Raw genomic sequence first — 17,500 nt, 5'->3', positions numbered from 1 at the left:
TATGCAAAGGGTTTGTTACAGCGACTGCTGCTGCTCCAACTGCTGATTACTCATGATGATGATAATAATAATAATAATAATAATAATAATAATAACAATAACTAACTTCCTGTAGTGTTCAGAACAACAGCATGTGCTTGCTCACAGACTCCACACGCCCAAACACACACCCTGGTGTCCATCAGTTTTGTTTTGTGTGAAGTGACACTGTGGAAAGTGAAACTTATCTGCCTGAACTCAAGCTTTTCCTCAATAGCCCGGCCCACTAACCAGCTGCATTACAATCATCAGTGCTCTTGCTCTACTCTACCTTTTATGGGTCTAGCCTTGACTAGTGCCAGGGGAAAGATGTTTGCTTAATAAATTTACTACAGTATGTTTTCATTAAGCACAAATGTGTATGTTCAGGACAAGTATGTTTGTGGTTTGATGATAACCAGACGAAACCCAATACTGTGAAAAATATGTCCATTTTACACTTTTCTTATTATAAAACTGTGACTTATTATAAAGTGATTCTCATAGGATTCCTTCCTCCTTTAAGAATTCATGTAAAAGAAAAAAAAATTATATATAAAAATGTCTCAGATACACAACTTGTTGTGACAAGGAACTGGACATAAATATTTTTGAGAACCCATGAAAAATGTTACGTAAGTGTGTGTAGGATTGGAGTGTGTCTAAGCTTTGCTCGGCTGCCTGTAGTTATTCTGCTGCATCATGTTTAAATTCTCCTGGGGAAAAAAAATAACCAGCCAGGTTTCCGTTTTTCTCTGCCTCTGCCTCTTCCCCTTGGTCTGTCTTTAGGGAGAGGTTCCTGTCTGCTCCTCCAGTCTTCAGACAGACCAGAAAGGTCTGCAGTTTCTTCAACTGTGACTCCAGTTACTCTACAAAACCTACTTGCTGCAGATGTGAGTATCAGACTAATGCCTCATTATCACTGCATGATACAGCTGGACTCGACTCACCACTGCAGATCGTACTCCGTCAGTGTAGGCGGGATTCTTAGCTTATCGTTATAGCTGCCATGACATCATCTTCAATCCTTCAACCTTCTAATATGAGCTCTGCTCGCTTGGAAACTTGACCGAGGTAATACAAAATAAGTACCAGGTTAGATCCTTAACTTTTGTCAGTGCAAAACCAAAAAAGAGTCGAGTTGAGTCGAGCCGTACCGTGCAGTGGAAAAGAGGCCTAAGAGGGAGTGTCCATGAAGTTGTAATCATAAGGAATAAAACGTGTAAAGCAGGTCTTCTTTTTTTTTTTACATGATGTAAAGTCTACAGCAGATTTAAGCTGTTGTATAGCTTCTGTAGGACTCGTGTACTCATGTCCTCTGTTTCAGAGTGTCTCACTGTTCTCTTCTGCTAGTCCAACAATCGCTGCTTTTCTGTTATTTTCATTTTCAATTTTTATTTTATTTTTTTCAGTTAAGTAAATAAAATTTAATTTTTAACAAGCAAGGACATTACTCCAGTATTTGGCCACTTATGACCATCAGACATATGGAACAAAGGCACTGTTTTTGGTTTTCTTAAAATAGCTGTGTCATTGTGTTTTCTTTGCACAATTATTAAATTGTCTTTCATCAAGATCTGAATAGTTATTGATCCGTGCCCAGGCACTGCATACTGTATATTCCTGGGGCAATCTAGTTACTGAGTTGAACTAAAGTAAAGTCATTTTTATGTTTAGTAAAGTAATCGTTTTCATAATAGGCAACTGCCAGCTGGGTAAGGCCTACCAAGGAGACTGTTCTGATGCCTCCAGTCAGGAGGAAGGTAAGAAGAACTTTATTTGTTAATGTATTGAACTCTTCCACTCTTTTCCCACAATGATGTCTTTTCTGACAAGTGATTTATCCTCTGTGGAAGTGGCATGGATAGAGCAGTGAAGAGGACAAAAGAAATGCACAAGAGCATGTATAATGAGTGAATGTGGCCTGATTGTGCTTACAGACACACACAAAGGAGCGGCCCCACTAACCGGGGCAGCAGTCGTAGCTGCAGCTACAGGGTAAACATGAAAAACAAACTAGCGTTTATTTTTGGAGCTCATTTGGAAAGGCCGAGTCTGTTTCAAATCCTCATATTTCATGGCTATATTTGCCTGAGCACGTGCTGCTGCTCAAACGGCAGTGACCACAGCCCTGACCTGCCTCATAGTTGAATTGTTTACGCTAGAAGATCTTGTGGGCGTTAGATTATTATGCTATACTGCTTTTATACAAGCATAACAAAATTGTGCAAAAGTTTGAATATTTACAGCAGTGCATGTATGGGGACGGAGCAGAGTCAAAACAAGGGACATGGTACAGTGAGATACAAAGAAGGAAGGCTGAAAATAATGATGTGTGTCAAAGAGACAAAAGAGAAATGTGTGTGTGTGTGTGTGTGTGTGTGTGTGTGTGTGTGTGTGTGTGTGTGTGTGTGTGTGTGTGTGTGTGTGTGTGTGTGTGTGTGTGTGTGTGTGTGTGTGGTGTGTGTGTGTTGTGTGTGTGTTTTTAACTGGACATATGATTAGTTTCCCGGGAATTTAGGACTAAATGATTTCATATCTTTATGTCCTGTACAGAGAGAGGTCAGGAACATGTGTAGCTTAGTTAGGCACAAAGAGAGACCGCAGGGGAAGCTGCCAGCATTGCCCCATTAAAAGTAATTAAATAGGCCTCCTAATACCATCAGATTCTTAATGTATATGTAATGATCAGTTTGTACTAGTGTCTGGCTGTAGGGTGTTTCAGCAATGCTTTACATGCCACTTCAGGAGAAATGTGCTCTTGCAGCAGCTATAACTATATATCGATGACATAAGTTAAATCTGAGTTCTTTCCTACTAAATCTGCTTTTCTTTTCTTGTTCATGTCTCCTTTGGCATTAGAAATAATAGGATTAATAAGAAAGAGGATGCCTTTGACTTAATTTGAAAAAGATATCTCGGTTTTCTTTAACAATGAGTTGCATTTCTTTGTATATAAATGTTATTTATGCATATACTATGACCATACCTAAGTGTGGTGTAGTAAGTGTTGTGTAAAGGTTTATTGGGCTTTGGGTTCTGGGTTTAGCAATAGCAGCTAGCCCTTTTTAGGAGAGCTAATGATACTGATATTATTGCTAATTTTCTTTACCCTCAAATTTCCCGGTCTATATATTTTCCTTGTCCCAGTGGGAAATCATCTGAAAAGTATTTACATCACATCTTGCCTCTTGAATATTAATTAACAGTCGACGTAATTGTGTTTTTGTTTATTTTGGAAAATAACAGATTTAGAATTGTATGCTCAGGGACACAAGAAGAAGCACGGGGCCAAGAGTCCATCTCAAGGGTAAGTAGTCATATTCATTTAGAAAGAAGGACATATTTTTAATCAAATAATAATGTCATACTGTTGTTATAGAAAACAATAGCTAATTAATAAGAATTCAGGCAAAGAGGTTTACTTACATTCCCAACTTGTTACATAGAGTTGTGTAGATGAAAGTATAGAAAAATATCAATTACAGTGTTAAGAGTGAGAAAAATAAGTCAAGTAATAGAAGCGAAGCACACTGAGACTTCCTTTTTAGAGACCCTTTTTCATGAGACACAAAGGACAGCACTTATATTCCTCCCTACATCTCCACCAGTCTGTCTAGTGCCAGGGGCGCCCAGGGGGACGGTCGGAGGGGGGGCCACGCTGCAGAGCTTAATGGTCCAGCAGAGAGAAGGAAGAGCTGCACACTGAGAAGCAGCCAGGAGGCTGAGCAGGTACATACTACTGAAACACATGACTGATTAAAACATTACGATGTTCGTACAGGTATTCTTCTAATAATCCCTGCGTTTGGACATCCACTGTCCTTCAAAGTTATCCTTTCAAGTTAAAGCTATAAATAATCATTGCACAAAGACATTGCTTCTATCATATATGTTGTCGCAATCTTCTTTTCTTTTTTTAACACATTTGTGTGAGATGAACGAAAACGAGTGTTGGGTTGCAGTTTAGTTTTTCTCTCATGAAACAGCAGCAGAGGTTTCGAGCAGTGTTGGTCTAATGTTTAACTCGACTGTAGAGCTCAGCAGCACAGTTCACAGTGGAGGGCAGTTCCTTGAACACTGGTTAATCATTACAGCTTGGAGTTACACAAAGGCCTATAGGAACACAGCCATGCCTTAGTACGGCTGGGACCACAGTGTGTGTGAGTGTGTTTGTGTGTGTGCGGTTGTTTCACACACTGCCACGTGAATGGGAGCACTCACCGCTAATCTTTCGACGTTGTGTATCTGCGTCTCTAATGCATTGCATATCCTGTGATACTAGATGTTGCTCCTCCACATTTGTGTGTTTTCTTTATGGATCTTTCATGGAATGTGTAAAGGGACAGATTTGTTTCTGTGTTTTACCAAAAATGCAGTAATGGTATACTTTTGTCTTCATTCCAAATATGCCATCTCTTTTTAAAAGTACCACACAATGTACAGAGTAAATAAAAAACAACATATCACTTTCCTTTTAAAAATAGTAAATTCCCTACTTTTATATTGATGCACTGGTCTGGAATATTTGCATTAAAATGATGTACCTTACATGGAGTAATAGCTTGAAAAAAGTCTTTACTGTTGTTTCACTATTGTCTTTACATCTGTTGTAACTATATGGTATTAATTTAGTTTCTTTGTAGTGTCGCTTTAGCGCCGTGATTAGTTGTTTTGACCACTTTAGGCGATGGCACTGAGAACTAACTTGCATGAATTGTGGCAAGCCTCCTGGAGGAATTCTCTGTTGAAAACGTAATGTCGTGTTAAAGGTTTTGGTTGAAACTGTGACTCACTGTCCTCCTCACAGCACCAGGACAATGAAAAGAGAAGCCACCCAGTCACTAAAACAAAGAGCAGAGGCCTGCCCACAGACAGGTAGGTCAGCGAAGGCTAATCACAAGCTAACGAAAGTGTTATGGTGACTTTGCAAGTATCGATGCTAGAGGGTGAAACTGTTTCTTTAAAACAAAACAAAACGTGACGACTGATATCGTGCTTGCACTGTGTGTCACATGTCTTTGCAGATGAGAATGATTAGATCAAGTCTGTGTTCTGTGTGGACACGGGAGAGATTGTAGCGCCACTGCTATGGACTCATCCCATAGATCACATTTACATTACTCTGTCCCCTCGTGTCCCATCTGTCTCTTTTTTTAGGGACAAAGTGAAGGGGAAGGCTGCTGCCTTTGTAGCCAACGGTAGATTAGTACCAGCTCAGAGGAAAGGTGAGTGCCCGGATGATTGTAATAGAAGTTACATGGTAGTAATTAACGTTAACATTAAATGTTAACCCTCTGTCTAAATGAATCCTCTTCATTATGTTCAAAAGTTTCAAAACAATATTCGGGTAATTCTGCCTCCAATAAGCAGTCTGCATGATGGTAGAAATCAACACAATAAATATTACAAACCTAAAGACGGAGCCTTGGCTGCATCCTCCCTCTCAAAATAACTTTTAATGTGAAACTCACAGGGCAATTATTTGCACAATAAGAATTCCGTAATACTAACGCAATGCACATGTGGAATGTGTTCGCCCTCATTTAATGTAGTGTGTACAGAATTGCATGCTTGTCCACGAAACCCACTGCGGCTCATGTTAGGAGTGTATCAGAACTGTTATTCCATAAAGGTACAAAACTCTGATGTGACCATGAAATGATCCCCAAAAAGCGTGCTTCTTTTTCTCTCTTGACCACTCGCATTATGTAAATGAATCTTTCTTCTGGATATACTTTATTACTACAGAAGAGATGTTTTCAATCTGTGAGGCAGGAGAGTTGCATTGTGAGACATGAGGCAAAGATACTGCGTGAGATAAAAGAGCTTTCGGTACTTTAAAACCCTATAGTGCCTGATTGCCGCACATTTGCGTCAACAATTGCACTCCTTCTCACAGTCAAATCTAAACACAGACATGACGCCTGTATACACTTTCTAAGCATTTCATTATCTCTGAGGTCTTACGCAAATAAACCATAAATCCATTTAGACATAGTAGAAAAATCGATCCCCAGAACTTGCCTGAAAATCATCATGTTAAGTTTTCTTCTGTGTCGAAGTTACATAGAGATAGTTGTCTGCACATCCATTGGTACACTGCAAACAGGAAGTGCTAATGGCTAATTCAGCATACTTTTATTGTTGCCAATTTGACTAAATGTAATAAACACAACACTGCTTAAGGTAATATCAGGCCCCAATCCACACAGCTCCGTACTGCTTTACATGACAGTTTAAGTGGACCTACTGTTGTGAATTGACTACACATTTTAAACGGGTACATACTTTCACATTAAGTGAAAGCTCTGCAGCCTCGGTGGCTTGTCTGCCGCTTAACACACAGATGTTGTTGCAGATGGAGGTTCTGGTCCAGATACCTTTGGTGAAACATCATCAGAAAGCTACAGCTCTCCATCCAGCCCTCAACACCGAGGACCAGAGAGCTTGGATAGTGAGGACGATAACAACAAAGGTAACACACACACAAACACTATGTACAAAGTACACTTGAGGAATTAAAGATTTTGTAATGAAGCATGTAGTGTGACAAAATGAACTTAATTGTCACAAGGATGTCAGCATAACGAGGACTGTACCTGTGCTTACCTCCATCTTATTTCTCTTGTTACTGTAGATACAGATAGCCACTCTGATGACTCCAGTAAAGGTAGGGACCCGGACATGTTCTTCGCCCACCAGACGGATCCTACTGTGGTGGGGGAGGTCTCCTCTGTCCACCCTCTGTCTTCCAACAACCACCAGGGCCAGAAAGAGCCGCTCTGCCCAGAGACCAGCACAGATTTTCCCCCTCTCTCCTTCATGCGTTCTCTGCCCTACGTGCTTCCTAACGGAGCTGCTGACTCTCCCCTTCCACTGGCCCCTCCTCCCAGCCAAAGCATCGTCCCAGATCGGATGCCCTCCTCAGGGACCCTGATGATGCAGATGCCCCTAGTGCCTCCAGTTGTCCTCAACCCTGGAATTGTGGGAGACCCAGATAAGAGGGACATGCTCCCAACCTTTGGGATTCTGCCTATTGGCCTCCGCCCTTCTGCTGTGCAGCCTTTGGTTCAGAGGTTCAAAACGGCTTTGCCTCACAGCCAAGGTGGCCCTGATGGAGCTCCAGGGAGTGGTTCTAATCCTGCTGCCCCGCAGGCTTTGCACCAGGCTCCTGTAAGAGCCATCGGTGTCATGTCTCCTGGCCCCACATCCTACTCCTCCCCTCGTCACCAGTCTCTGCCCTCCCAAGACCTGGCCAGTGTCAGCCCCGGCCTGGCCTCCTCTCTGCCACATGTGGAGACTTCCCATGCCAAGCACCCCTGCTTAACCTTACCATCTGGCCTGCCTTCTCCCTACACCCTGCCCCCTGTCCCCACCTCTCTCATGCCTACTGCACCTGCAGCCACTGGAATAGCTCCATCTCCTGGACACGTACAAGCAGCTGTTCCTCCAGCTGTGCCCACCCACACCCCTGGACCTGCCCCCAGCCCCAGCCCAGCGTTGACTCGCAGCATGGCACACAGTGTCTGTACGTCCTACAGCAACAGTAGTGCTTCCTGTGGAAGTGCCTCAGTTGCCCCTGCAAACCCTATTACTCTTCAGCAAACCCAGCAGCAACAATTGCCCCCCCAACAGCCAACACCACCACCACCACAGCAACAGCAGCAACAACAGCAGCAGCAGCAGCAGCAGCAACAACAGCTGCAGCAGCAGCAGCAGCAGCATGCAATGGGCTGTGGGACATGTGGGTGTCACAACAACTGCGGTGGCCGAGGCAGCGTTGGTAACAGCAACAGTGTCAGTTGCGCCCCCGTCTGCCAAGCACCCTTATTCTTCCCCCACCAGATGGCGGCAGCACGGCAGGTGTTCAGCGTCCCGCCGCCTCTCTTCCAGCTCACTAGTCTGTGCAGTAACAGTTACCTCACCCAGGCCCAGCCTCCTCACCAGGTCAACGGTGGCGCCACCCTGCCCCCCTTCTTCCCCACCGCTCCGCCTCCTGCACACCCATCCCCATACGGCCCCCTCCACACTCACTCGCACAGCCACACAGACGTGCCATCACATATGCTGGGCACCCAGGCCGCGGCAGTGGCAGCCGCCGCAGCTGCAAACTACAGCCTCCAGCAGCAGATGGCGCCGGCAGCATCGTTCTGCCAGCGTGTCTACCAGCACGTGTACCCAAATCCGATGGGGATGCTGCCTGCTGCTGCACTGGGTGGAGGTGGAGTCAATAAGAAAAGTGGCAATGTGTCCTGTTATAACTGTGGTGTGAGTGGCCACTACGCTCAGGACTGCAACCAACCCTCCATAGACTCCACACAGCAAGGTAGTGCAGCTACACGGAACAGGGAGAAACAGAGGACCCCTTAGTTTTCCTTCCCTAGAACCCCAGCATCAGAGAGCAGCCCAGACGATGACAAGTTAGGGCTCATCCTCACCAAGTTTATTTTGAGGTGTTTAATTACAGCTCTGGTGGGTTACCCTATTTGGCCAGAAGAGAAGTTGTGCTAATGGAACATTCAAATTGCACCAAAATAACAGCTCTAAAATGCGTGTGGGGTTTATCTTCCGGGACACCTGTAATGCAGTGCGGTAGGAGTCAGTTTTCTCACCTGGATTAAATACCAGAGAAGGATAAACATGGCAAAAAAGCAGACACGTTTGTCACACATAGCTTATCAGGGACAAGAATAAAGGGGACACTTTCAGATGGTTCCCATGAAAACATTTAGGGAAGCTGCTGTGGGCTGCACTTGATCAGTCTTCCTTTCTTTAAATATTTTCTTTTTGTAAAACATACTGTTTGAAAACGCTTCGGCTAAAGCATAAATCTCACCGTCTGTGTTTGAGTGCAATGTCTTCTTTTCCTAGTTTTGGCGCCCAAAGCCGTAATGGGCTCATTACCGCCCCCTGAGGCCGATGGGTGGAAAACACCCACTGCACACACCTGCAGATAGCCACTTCCCTGAGCTTCTCTATGGGAAGCACGTCTCCAACACAGTGGCTGACACACCTACCTTCACCGTCAATAAGGACAGGCTTTGAAAAATCAGTTCCTCCGCCGAACATTGTCTCATGCAACAATAAAGTCACGTTGACAACATTGATAGCAGACATTACATTACGTTCAATGAAAAGTCAGTTGGATGCCAGGATGGTACAAAACACATAGTTTAATGTAGTTTTAAAAGAGGTGAATTTAGAAAAACTTATTTAGTCCCTCACTGACGTTCAGTAATGTTCAGACTTTTATTTTTTTAAACTGTCCACTGATTGTATATCCTCTGTGTGTTTGGATGCATCTCTGTATGTGTGCATGTGTTTGCTTGTGTGTTGGTGATGACATTGCAGGTGGCTTCCGGTTAAAGTACGCAGCCTCCCACTTTTCAGAAGCACTTGACAATGCTGACTGAAGAAGAAGAAGAAAAAGAAGAAGAAAAAGAAGAAGAAGAAGAAGAAGAAGAAGAGTTCCTCTGGTCTCGTTTCCACAGTGATGGTCATCCGTTCTTCCCCCGGCACTGTGTGTGAGCAGCGCACTGAAAAAATAAAAAAACATTCTCAAAAAGGAAGTGACCTGCCAAGGGCTCAGGGGACAAAGCCTAAGTACTTGTGCCTGAGAAAATCTTGTTCCCATGGAGATGAGTCACTATCTCGTGCACAGTAACAGTCCCTTCCCTTATTAGTTTGTCTTTGATATTTTTGCACTGAGGATTGGAATCGATTAACTTATTACTTAATTATTAGAGATTTTTTGAAGATTTTTTCCGTTTGTTTTTACATTAAAGTGGAGACTAGTCTCGGCTAAAAAAAAGTTCTTATACACTTAATTCTAAAACATTTCTCTTTTCCTCATTATTACTGTTCAGCTAGGATTCTATTGTCGGACAGAATTGTACAGCAGTTTTCAAAGATTAAATCAAAAAAAGTAATTTTATCAAAAAGGATTTTATGTTTGTTTTAATTGTTTTGCTGTTTTTGAATGTACACCTTTTAAGGAATCTGACTGTATCAACGTGTATGGATCCCATGCATTTTTTTGCCACTTGATATATGTTGTGGTTGGAAGGTAATTGCTGCTTTATGTTATTTCTTTTCATTAAAATAGTTTTACTTGGGGAAAAATGCACTAAAGCGAAGCAGGAACATGAGTGCTCTAAAACAGTTCGCACCGCAACAAGCAGATGTAAGGATCTGTTCATTTTCACGATCCACATTCACAGGAAATGGCAAAAATAATCTGCTTATTTTTAGTGTAGTTTAAGTGTTTCAAGTGTGAAACTGCTCTTTATGCAACATGTTCTAAATACTAAATACAACCGAAGAGAAGATCATTCTACCCTGATCAGACCAAGATAACTCTACAACTACAAAGAGAGGATTTAGACTGATGTTGTTTAACTCTACGACAATTAATTGCAGAAATGTCAACTGTTGCTTTCGTCAGTGTTCAATGTACAATTCTGCAGAGGAGCGTAGATTGAAAAACAGAACTCTAGTTATATAGACTGAGTCATTGAGGCATCTCTAGAGAAATAAACACTTTCCTGCCCATTTGTCTGTTCGTATTTCTGGCAGAATGCCGTTCTAAGCTTATTTAAGATTAGAATGTCACCATTTATTGAAGCTAAAACTAAGGTGGGCAATAACTGACTTTTTCTATACTTGTTATTTGAGTGAATTAACTCTGAAATATCTGTTTACGTTTCTGTTTTCACAAAACTGTTGATAACTAACCTATGATGTCTGACGAACCTGAACACATTTGACTACATGTTCTGAACTTACCCCTCGATGTGGATAATCAGCTGAACACTTACAAAAACAGCAATTGGCAAATCCATCTTTACTGTAATGCCTAATTAAGCAGCACAGAATATAGAGCCCCAATGTGCACTGTATTAAATAAAGAAGCGATGATAATAAATAAAACATAGTTGGTCAAATAATTTAAGAAACTACATTAAGGCTCAATATGTTGGTATGAAATTTCATCGTCAGTTTTATGTTTTGTTCTTATTTTTGTTTCATAATGTCACTTCACAAGTCCCCTGCCTCTATAGCTACACCATTAGTTAGCGCCTGTTAGCTAGGGCTAAGACCAGTGACATTATGAAATAAAAGTGTCATTCTATAGGGGGAAAAATGGCATTTATGACAAAATTCATAATAATGAGATGGTTTATTTGGTGGTTTATATATTTTACGCAATTTATTCATGTTTATGTCATATCTTTTTTTATGTATTTAACACCGAACACTTTAGAGTTCCATATGAGAAAGAGTATAAGGAGTTAACATTTCACATATTACAAAATAACTGAGATAACGTTGATCATCTCACAGACTGTTGATAGTGAAGTGTGTGTACATTCTGAGCGTCTGTGTTTGATTGTCCTGTCTCTGAAGACGACAGAAACATATTTTACACCATCACATTTCCTGGCAGCCCGAAGGACTTGTTTATTCTAGTATCTCCTAATTAATGTGGTATTCCATGCTTTCCTCAGCATTGCTGTGTCTAGCTGTGTTGTTCCTGGTCAGGGGGAAGTGTGTTGTGTGTGTGTGTGTGTGTGTGTGTGTGTGAGACTGCTCTTAAGTTGTTTTCAGGGCTTTGTGGATGCTCTGATTGTTTTGTCTGCCATCCCTGCTCAAACTACTGTCAGTGCATTAGTTGAATTAAAGTCTATGCATACACACTTGTTTTCCTGAATGCTTAAAGTGACAGTCAGGAGATGCGATTGGTGGAAACTGATTTGATGTCAATCTGTAAAGGATGCACACCCTGCTGTCAGATCAGACTACCTCCAGTTTCACTTTAAACATTATTTGTGTCCCAAACTGTTTTTCCAGAACGTTCTTCCTTTCATTCGACCCTCAAAGTGGATGAGAAGATCCTGCAGAGTTCTGGATCCAGTGATCACAAGCCATCGGGACGTCCAGTGTAAATACTGAGGATGCAAAAAAAAAAAAAAACAGTGTTGTGTTGATCTTGATGGTTTGAAAAATGCTGTACTGTACATTTGCGAGGGGTCTCTCTGCTGCCACCCTCAGTTGTAATGTTTACTGTACTCTTTGATATCTATGTACTGGAAAGGTCAAAAATATTTCTAGAGCAGAATTTGAATTTTATGCAACTTGTTTTTTTTCTGTAATTAAAAGCAATAAATATAAATAAATGGAAAGGGAATATGTCCTGATGCACGACTTTTGATTTATTATTGGGATGTTTCACAGGGTTGAGCTGCATGTGCCACATGTAAAAGCTGTGATCCTGTTTTATATGAACTGTAACCATGAGGATCAGGTGCATGCAGTGCTCAAGATAACTAAACACACTGTTATTTGTATTGGTTTCCAGGCTGGGTAAATTAGTTGGATAATGTTAATTTAGTCTCATATTTATTAATAATATTTTTTTTGACCAATTTGTTTTCCTAGCAACACAAGAAAACTGATAAAATAACTACAGCTGCAATATGAATAACTGATGGATTTCAGAATGGTTTCCTGTGGTTAGGGTAAAATGCACCACTTTAAAGGTGACATTATGCAAATGCCTTAATCAACATGAGAAAGGGTCCCCGGTTTGCCTTGTGACCCCCAAATTACGAGAAAAGAGCTCGATCTACAGGAAGCTCATGGAACGCACGTTTCTCACCCATCCACACATTGGTAAGAAGTTTCCAATCAAGCAATTCATAAATTGCAACACTTTACTTGCCCTTGTGGAAAACATATGTTGGACAATCAAAGAATCCCAGAACATAAATCAGCTATTCGCACAGGGAACATGGAATATGCCTCTCAGACAGAGATGTACTGGATCTAAAAACTCGACACAATGACAACTGCTGGACCAAATGATGATTCCCCATACTGCCAGAATATTTAGCATGCCAGAAAAGATTAACCATGTCCCAAAACATAATATGTCAAATGCAGCATGCCAAAAGTACCAGGATGTCCAACTGCATCCGGTGGCATTTTGCCAGCATGCTTTTCAGTAGTGATGGCGAGATGAAGCTTCATGAAGCATTGAAGCTTTCCATCCAATTGGTTCGCTCATGGGCCGAAGCTTCATGGTGCTTCATTTGCTCTACTGCGCCATCAAGTGGACAATAAATGTAAAACCGGCGAAGTGCAAGGCTGCAGTGGATTTAAAGTATCTTTGCCCTGAAGATTCTTTGACGCACACATATAAGACTGAATATAATGTTCTATTTAAAAGTAAAGATTGATGTTATTACGTGTTATTGAGAAGAGAGTGCCTGGAAAAAAATGTGGGCTTTTTATGCCTTAAATCAGGGGTCGGGAACCTATGGCTCTTTCGATGACGCGATATGGCTCGCAGACAATTTTGAACTGACATTTTAACAAGTAATAAATAATTATACTGTGTCATTTTAAAGTAAAATATTTAGCAGCGGATATTGTTTTAGTTCTCCCTTCTCCTTTCCTCCACTCTGTCTCTGACTATAACTGTGTGCGCACGTGTGTGTGTGTGTGTAGGGGGTGGAGCCCTGCCCTTCGCGAAATAGTTGAGGAGAAACTGCGCAAAGCAAGCAGTAGACCAGGGGTGTCAAACTCAATCACAGAGAGGGCCAACATTAAGGCATCGTTTCGGGGGTGAAGCTTGGAAACTTCAGCGCCCACAAAGTCATACTTTTCCTTGAGTGTGTCATTACACTGGAGGTCAACCAGCTCCATTTGGATGTTCACATGTGCTGTTTCCACGTCAACTGCAAACGGATTGCTGAGCAGTTCATGCGCAGTCGGGAACACAGCGGTGGAGATGGTTTGTCAGTGTTTGGAAACACGCAGTGACCAAAGTTTCCTTCTGCATAAATAAAAATCAGAGGGGGGGCACAGACAATGGTAGCTGATACCGCTTTTAGTACTCGGATTTTATTAAATATATGGCTCTCAAGGAGGTACATTTAAAAATATTTGGCTTTTATGGCTCTCCCAGCCAAAAAGGTTCCCGACCTCTACCTTAAATGATAGTGAAGTTTAAGATTGGACAGAGAGAAGGGGAATGACATGCAGCAAATAGCAGCAGGTCTGTTTCGAACCCCGGGCCGCTGCAGCAAGCATTTGAATGTGGGTCGCCTGCTCTACGAGCTACGCCACCAGGAATGTGTAAAGTAAATGTTGGATGTACATTATTATTTTAACAGATTTAGATTTGGTATCTTTACTTGCTCACAAGGAAGATGATGCTGGCGTGCATAACAGTTGTTTCGCTAGTTGGCTGGCTCCATAGTGATCCAATACAAACGCAATACCAACAACTCAACAGCAACAATGCATACTACGACAACAACAACCCACAAATTTGTTGATTATGAGGGGGCTCAATTGCGGTTCGCTCCCCCTTATATTTCGAATCACACGCCAAACCCGCGAGGCTTCGAACGTCATCACATACGTCATCAACACAAGCCTCGATACGCGCTTCACAAAAGTCTTCCACGATTACTCGACACACACTTCGAAGCCTCGACACGGATGGACACATCACTACTTTTCAGGCTATTCTGACCCACAATCCTGTGCGCAGGGGATATATGAGCAAGAGGGTCAAAGTTCAAGGTGCTATGACGAAGTAGTGTGTCCCAATTGTATGCAAACTGCGTGCAACACTACATACTTTGTAAAGGCAGCTGCAGTTGGACTACTTACTAAAAGTACAAACAAAAAGTATGTGATTTGGAAAGCACAGAACTTGGAACCTCAATAAAAACTGTGAAATTGTCGTTTGGCCTATTTAATATTGTCAAAGAAGATATATGGGACCTCAGGAAGTTATGTGACCTTTTTAAACCAATCACCAGACAGCTCCAGTATACAGAAGACATGACTTTTTTATTCATGCTCTGGTGAAGACTTGCAGCTCCAGATGACGTCCTACAGTGTGGATGCATTTTTTGGTTTAAGGTTTATTTTATTACTTCACCAGATTGTCTACCTCCTCCTCTCTCAGACTAGGTTAGCCTTTGAATTTGACACCCAACATTTATTTTTCCAGTTAAAAACATCCTTTTAGAATAACAGTTTAGTGTTTGGTGTTAATTATTAATATGTTTTTTTTAAGCAGTTCACCCTCAGAAATATTGAGATTGGTCTGAGCATTCCAAAAAGAATTATTTGGGAAAGTGTTTGTTGTGAGAAATATAGCCTATATATATACATATATATATATATCCATCCATCGTCTACCGCTTATCCGGGATCGGGTCGCGGGGACATCAGCTCCAGTAAGGAACCCCAATCTTCAAATCAAATCAAATGTATTTGTATAGCCCAATATCACAAATTATACATTTGTGTCAGGTTACGACACCCTCTGTCCTTAGACCCTCGCATCGCACAAGGAAAAACTTCCTAAAAGAAACCCCATAATTAAAGGGGGAAAAATGGAAGAAACCTCACCCTCTCCCAGGACGGTCAGACGTGCAATAGATGTCGTGTGTACAGGATAAACAACATAGTACAAATACAACATTTGACAGAAATTATGTCAAATTGTGTCCAGCAGGACCAGGGCAGCAGGCGCAGCCATGATTCATGATCCTGACGTAAACTTTATCAGTGGCAACCTGCCACATGAGAGACAGACACTCCGGGGATGATCCCCCGGATGGTGAGTTAGTAACGACATTTACATAAATGCATACAGATAGAGAGGGAGAAGAAGAGAGAGGGAGGGGAGGAGAGAGGAAGAGAAAGAAGAGAGCAGGGAGGTATCCCCCGGCAGTCTAAGCCTATAGCAGCATAACTAGGGGCTGATCCAGGGCAAACCTGATCCAGCCCTAACTATAAGCTTTATCAAAAAGGAAAGTCTTTAGCCTACTCTTAAATGTGGAGAGGGTGTCTGCCTCCCGAACACAAACTGGAAGCTGGTTCCACTGGAGAGGAGCTTGATAGCTGAAGGCTCTGGCTCCCATTGTACTCTTAGAGACTCTAGGAACTACAAGTAACCCTGCATTCTGGGAGCGCAATGCCCTAGTTGGTTTATAAGGTACTATGAGATCTTTAAGATATGCTGGAGCCTGACCATTAATTGCTTTGTAAGTCAGGAGAAGGATTTTGAATTCTATTCTGTATTTTACCGGGAGCCAGTGCAGATCAAAGATGACGCCAAGATTCCTTACAGTGGTGCTGGAGGCCAAGTTAATGCCATCCAGAGCTTCTATGTCATTAGAAAATGCATTTCGGAGGCGTTTAGGGCCAAGTATAATAACTTCAGTTTTGTCTGTGTTTAACATCAAAAAGTTGCTAGACATCCAAGTTTTTATGTCCTTAAGGCATGCTTGAAGTTTAGCCAATTGATTGGTTTCATCTGGTTTAATTGATAGATATAATTGGGTATCATCCGCATAACAATGACAGTTTATAGAGTGGTTCCTTACAATATTGCCCAAAGGAAGCATATATAAGGTGAATAGAATCGGTCCAAGTACAAAACCCTGCGGAACTCCAAGACTGACTTTGGCTGTCATGGAGGATTTATCGTTAACAAGTACAAATTGAGATCGCTCAGATAAATAGGACTTGAACCAGCTTAGTGCGGTTCCTTTTATGCCAACACAATGTTCCAGTCTCTGTAGTAGAATGTCATGATCAACAGTGTCGAAAGCAGCACTGAGGTCTAACAAGACAAGAACAGAGACAAGTCCTTTGTCTGATGCCAATAGAAGGTCATTGGTAACTTTCACCAGTGCCGTCTCTGTGCTATGATGAACTCTAAATCCAAATTGAAAAACCTCAAATAAACTATTATTATGTAAATAATCACATAACTGTTTTGCAACTGCTTTCTCAAGGATTTTAGCGAGAAAGGGAAGGTTAGATATCGGCCTATAGTTGGCTAAACCTCTGGATCAAGACTAGGCTTTTTAAGAAGTGGTTTTATTACAGCTACTTTAAAGGATTGTGGTACGTAGCCAGATAATAGAGACAGGTTGATCATATTTAATAACGAGGTGTTAATTAAGGGTAAAACTTCTTTAAACAGTTTAGTTGGAATCGGGTCTAAAAGACAGGTTGATGGCTTAGACGATGAGATTGTTGAAGTTAGTTGGTTAAGGTTGATTGGAGTAAAACAGTCTAGATATATTTCAGGAGTTACTAATGTTTTTAAAATTCCGGAGGTTGAAGTTAAGTCATGACCAATTGAGGTCAGGAGGAGATTAATTTTGTCTCTAATAATTATAATTTTATCGTTAAAGAAGCTCATGAAGTCGTCACTACTGAGAGATATAGGAATAGAAGGCTCTGTAGAGCTGTGGCTCTCTGTCAGCCTGGCTACAGTGCTGAAAAGAAACCTGGGGTTGTTCTTATTTTCTTCTATTAAGGAAGAGTAATAAGCTGCTCTGGCATTACGGAGAGCCTTCTTATACGTTTTAAGATGATCTAACCAGACTAAACGAGATTCTTCCAATTTAGTGGAACGCCATTTACTTTCAAGATTTCTCGA

General features: G+C 41.7%; 1 protein-coding gene across 2 annotated transcripts in view; it reads left to right on the top strand.

Annotated features, from left to right (window-relative positions):
- zcchc2 (zinc finger, CCHC domain containing 2) overlaps positions 1–12,218 on the top strand; it is a 26,693-nt gene extending 14,475 nt beyond the window's left edge. The window contains exons 6-14 of one of the 2 annotated variants that reach the window (XM_029458195.1): positions 808–911; positions 1,719–1,781; positions 3,268–3,328; positions 3,630–3,750; positions 4,829–4,896; positions 5,179–5,246; positions 6,380–6,496; positions 6,659–8,347; positions 9,373–12,218. In XM_029458195.1, coding sequence (XP_029314055.1) covers positions 808–911; positions 1,719–1,781; positions 3,268–3,328; positions 3,630–3,750; positions 4,829–4,896; positions 5,179–5,246; positions 6,380–6,496; positions 6,659–8,347; positions 9,373–9,434 — 2,353 coding nt within the window. In that variant the 3' untranslated portion in view covers positions 9,435–12,218. Of the gene's footprint in view, positions 1–807; positions 912–1,718; positions 1,782–3,267; positions 3,329–3,629; positions 3,751–4,828; positions 4,897–5,178; positions 5,247–6,379; positions 6,497–6,658; positions 8,348–8,892 lie in introns of both variants that reach the window. The other variant, XM_029458193.1, reaches the window with a different exon arrangement.
- Positions 12,219–17,500: the final 5,282 nt, after the last annotated feature.

The sequence above is a fragment of the Cottoperca gobio genome, chromosome 20, assembly GCF_900634415.1.
Source record: "Cottoperca gobio chromosome 20, fCotGob3.1, whole genome shotgun sequence".
Classification (NCBI taxonomy): Eukaryota; Metazoa; Chordata; class Actinopteri; order Perciformes; family Bovichtidae; genus Cottoperca; species Cottoperca gobio.
This window is presented reverse-complemented; position numbering and strand designations above follow the sequence as displayed.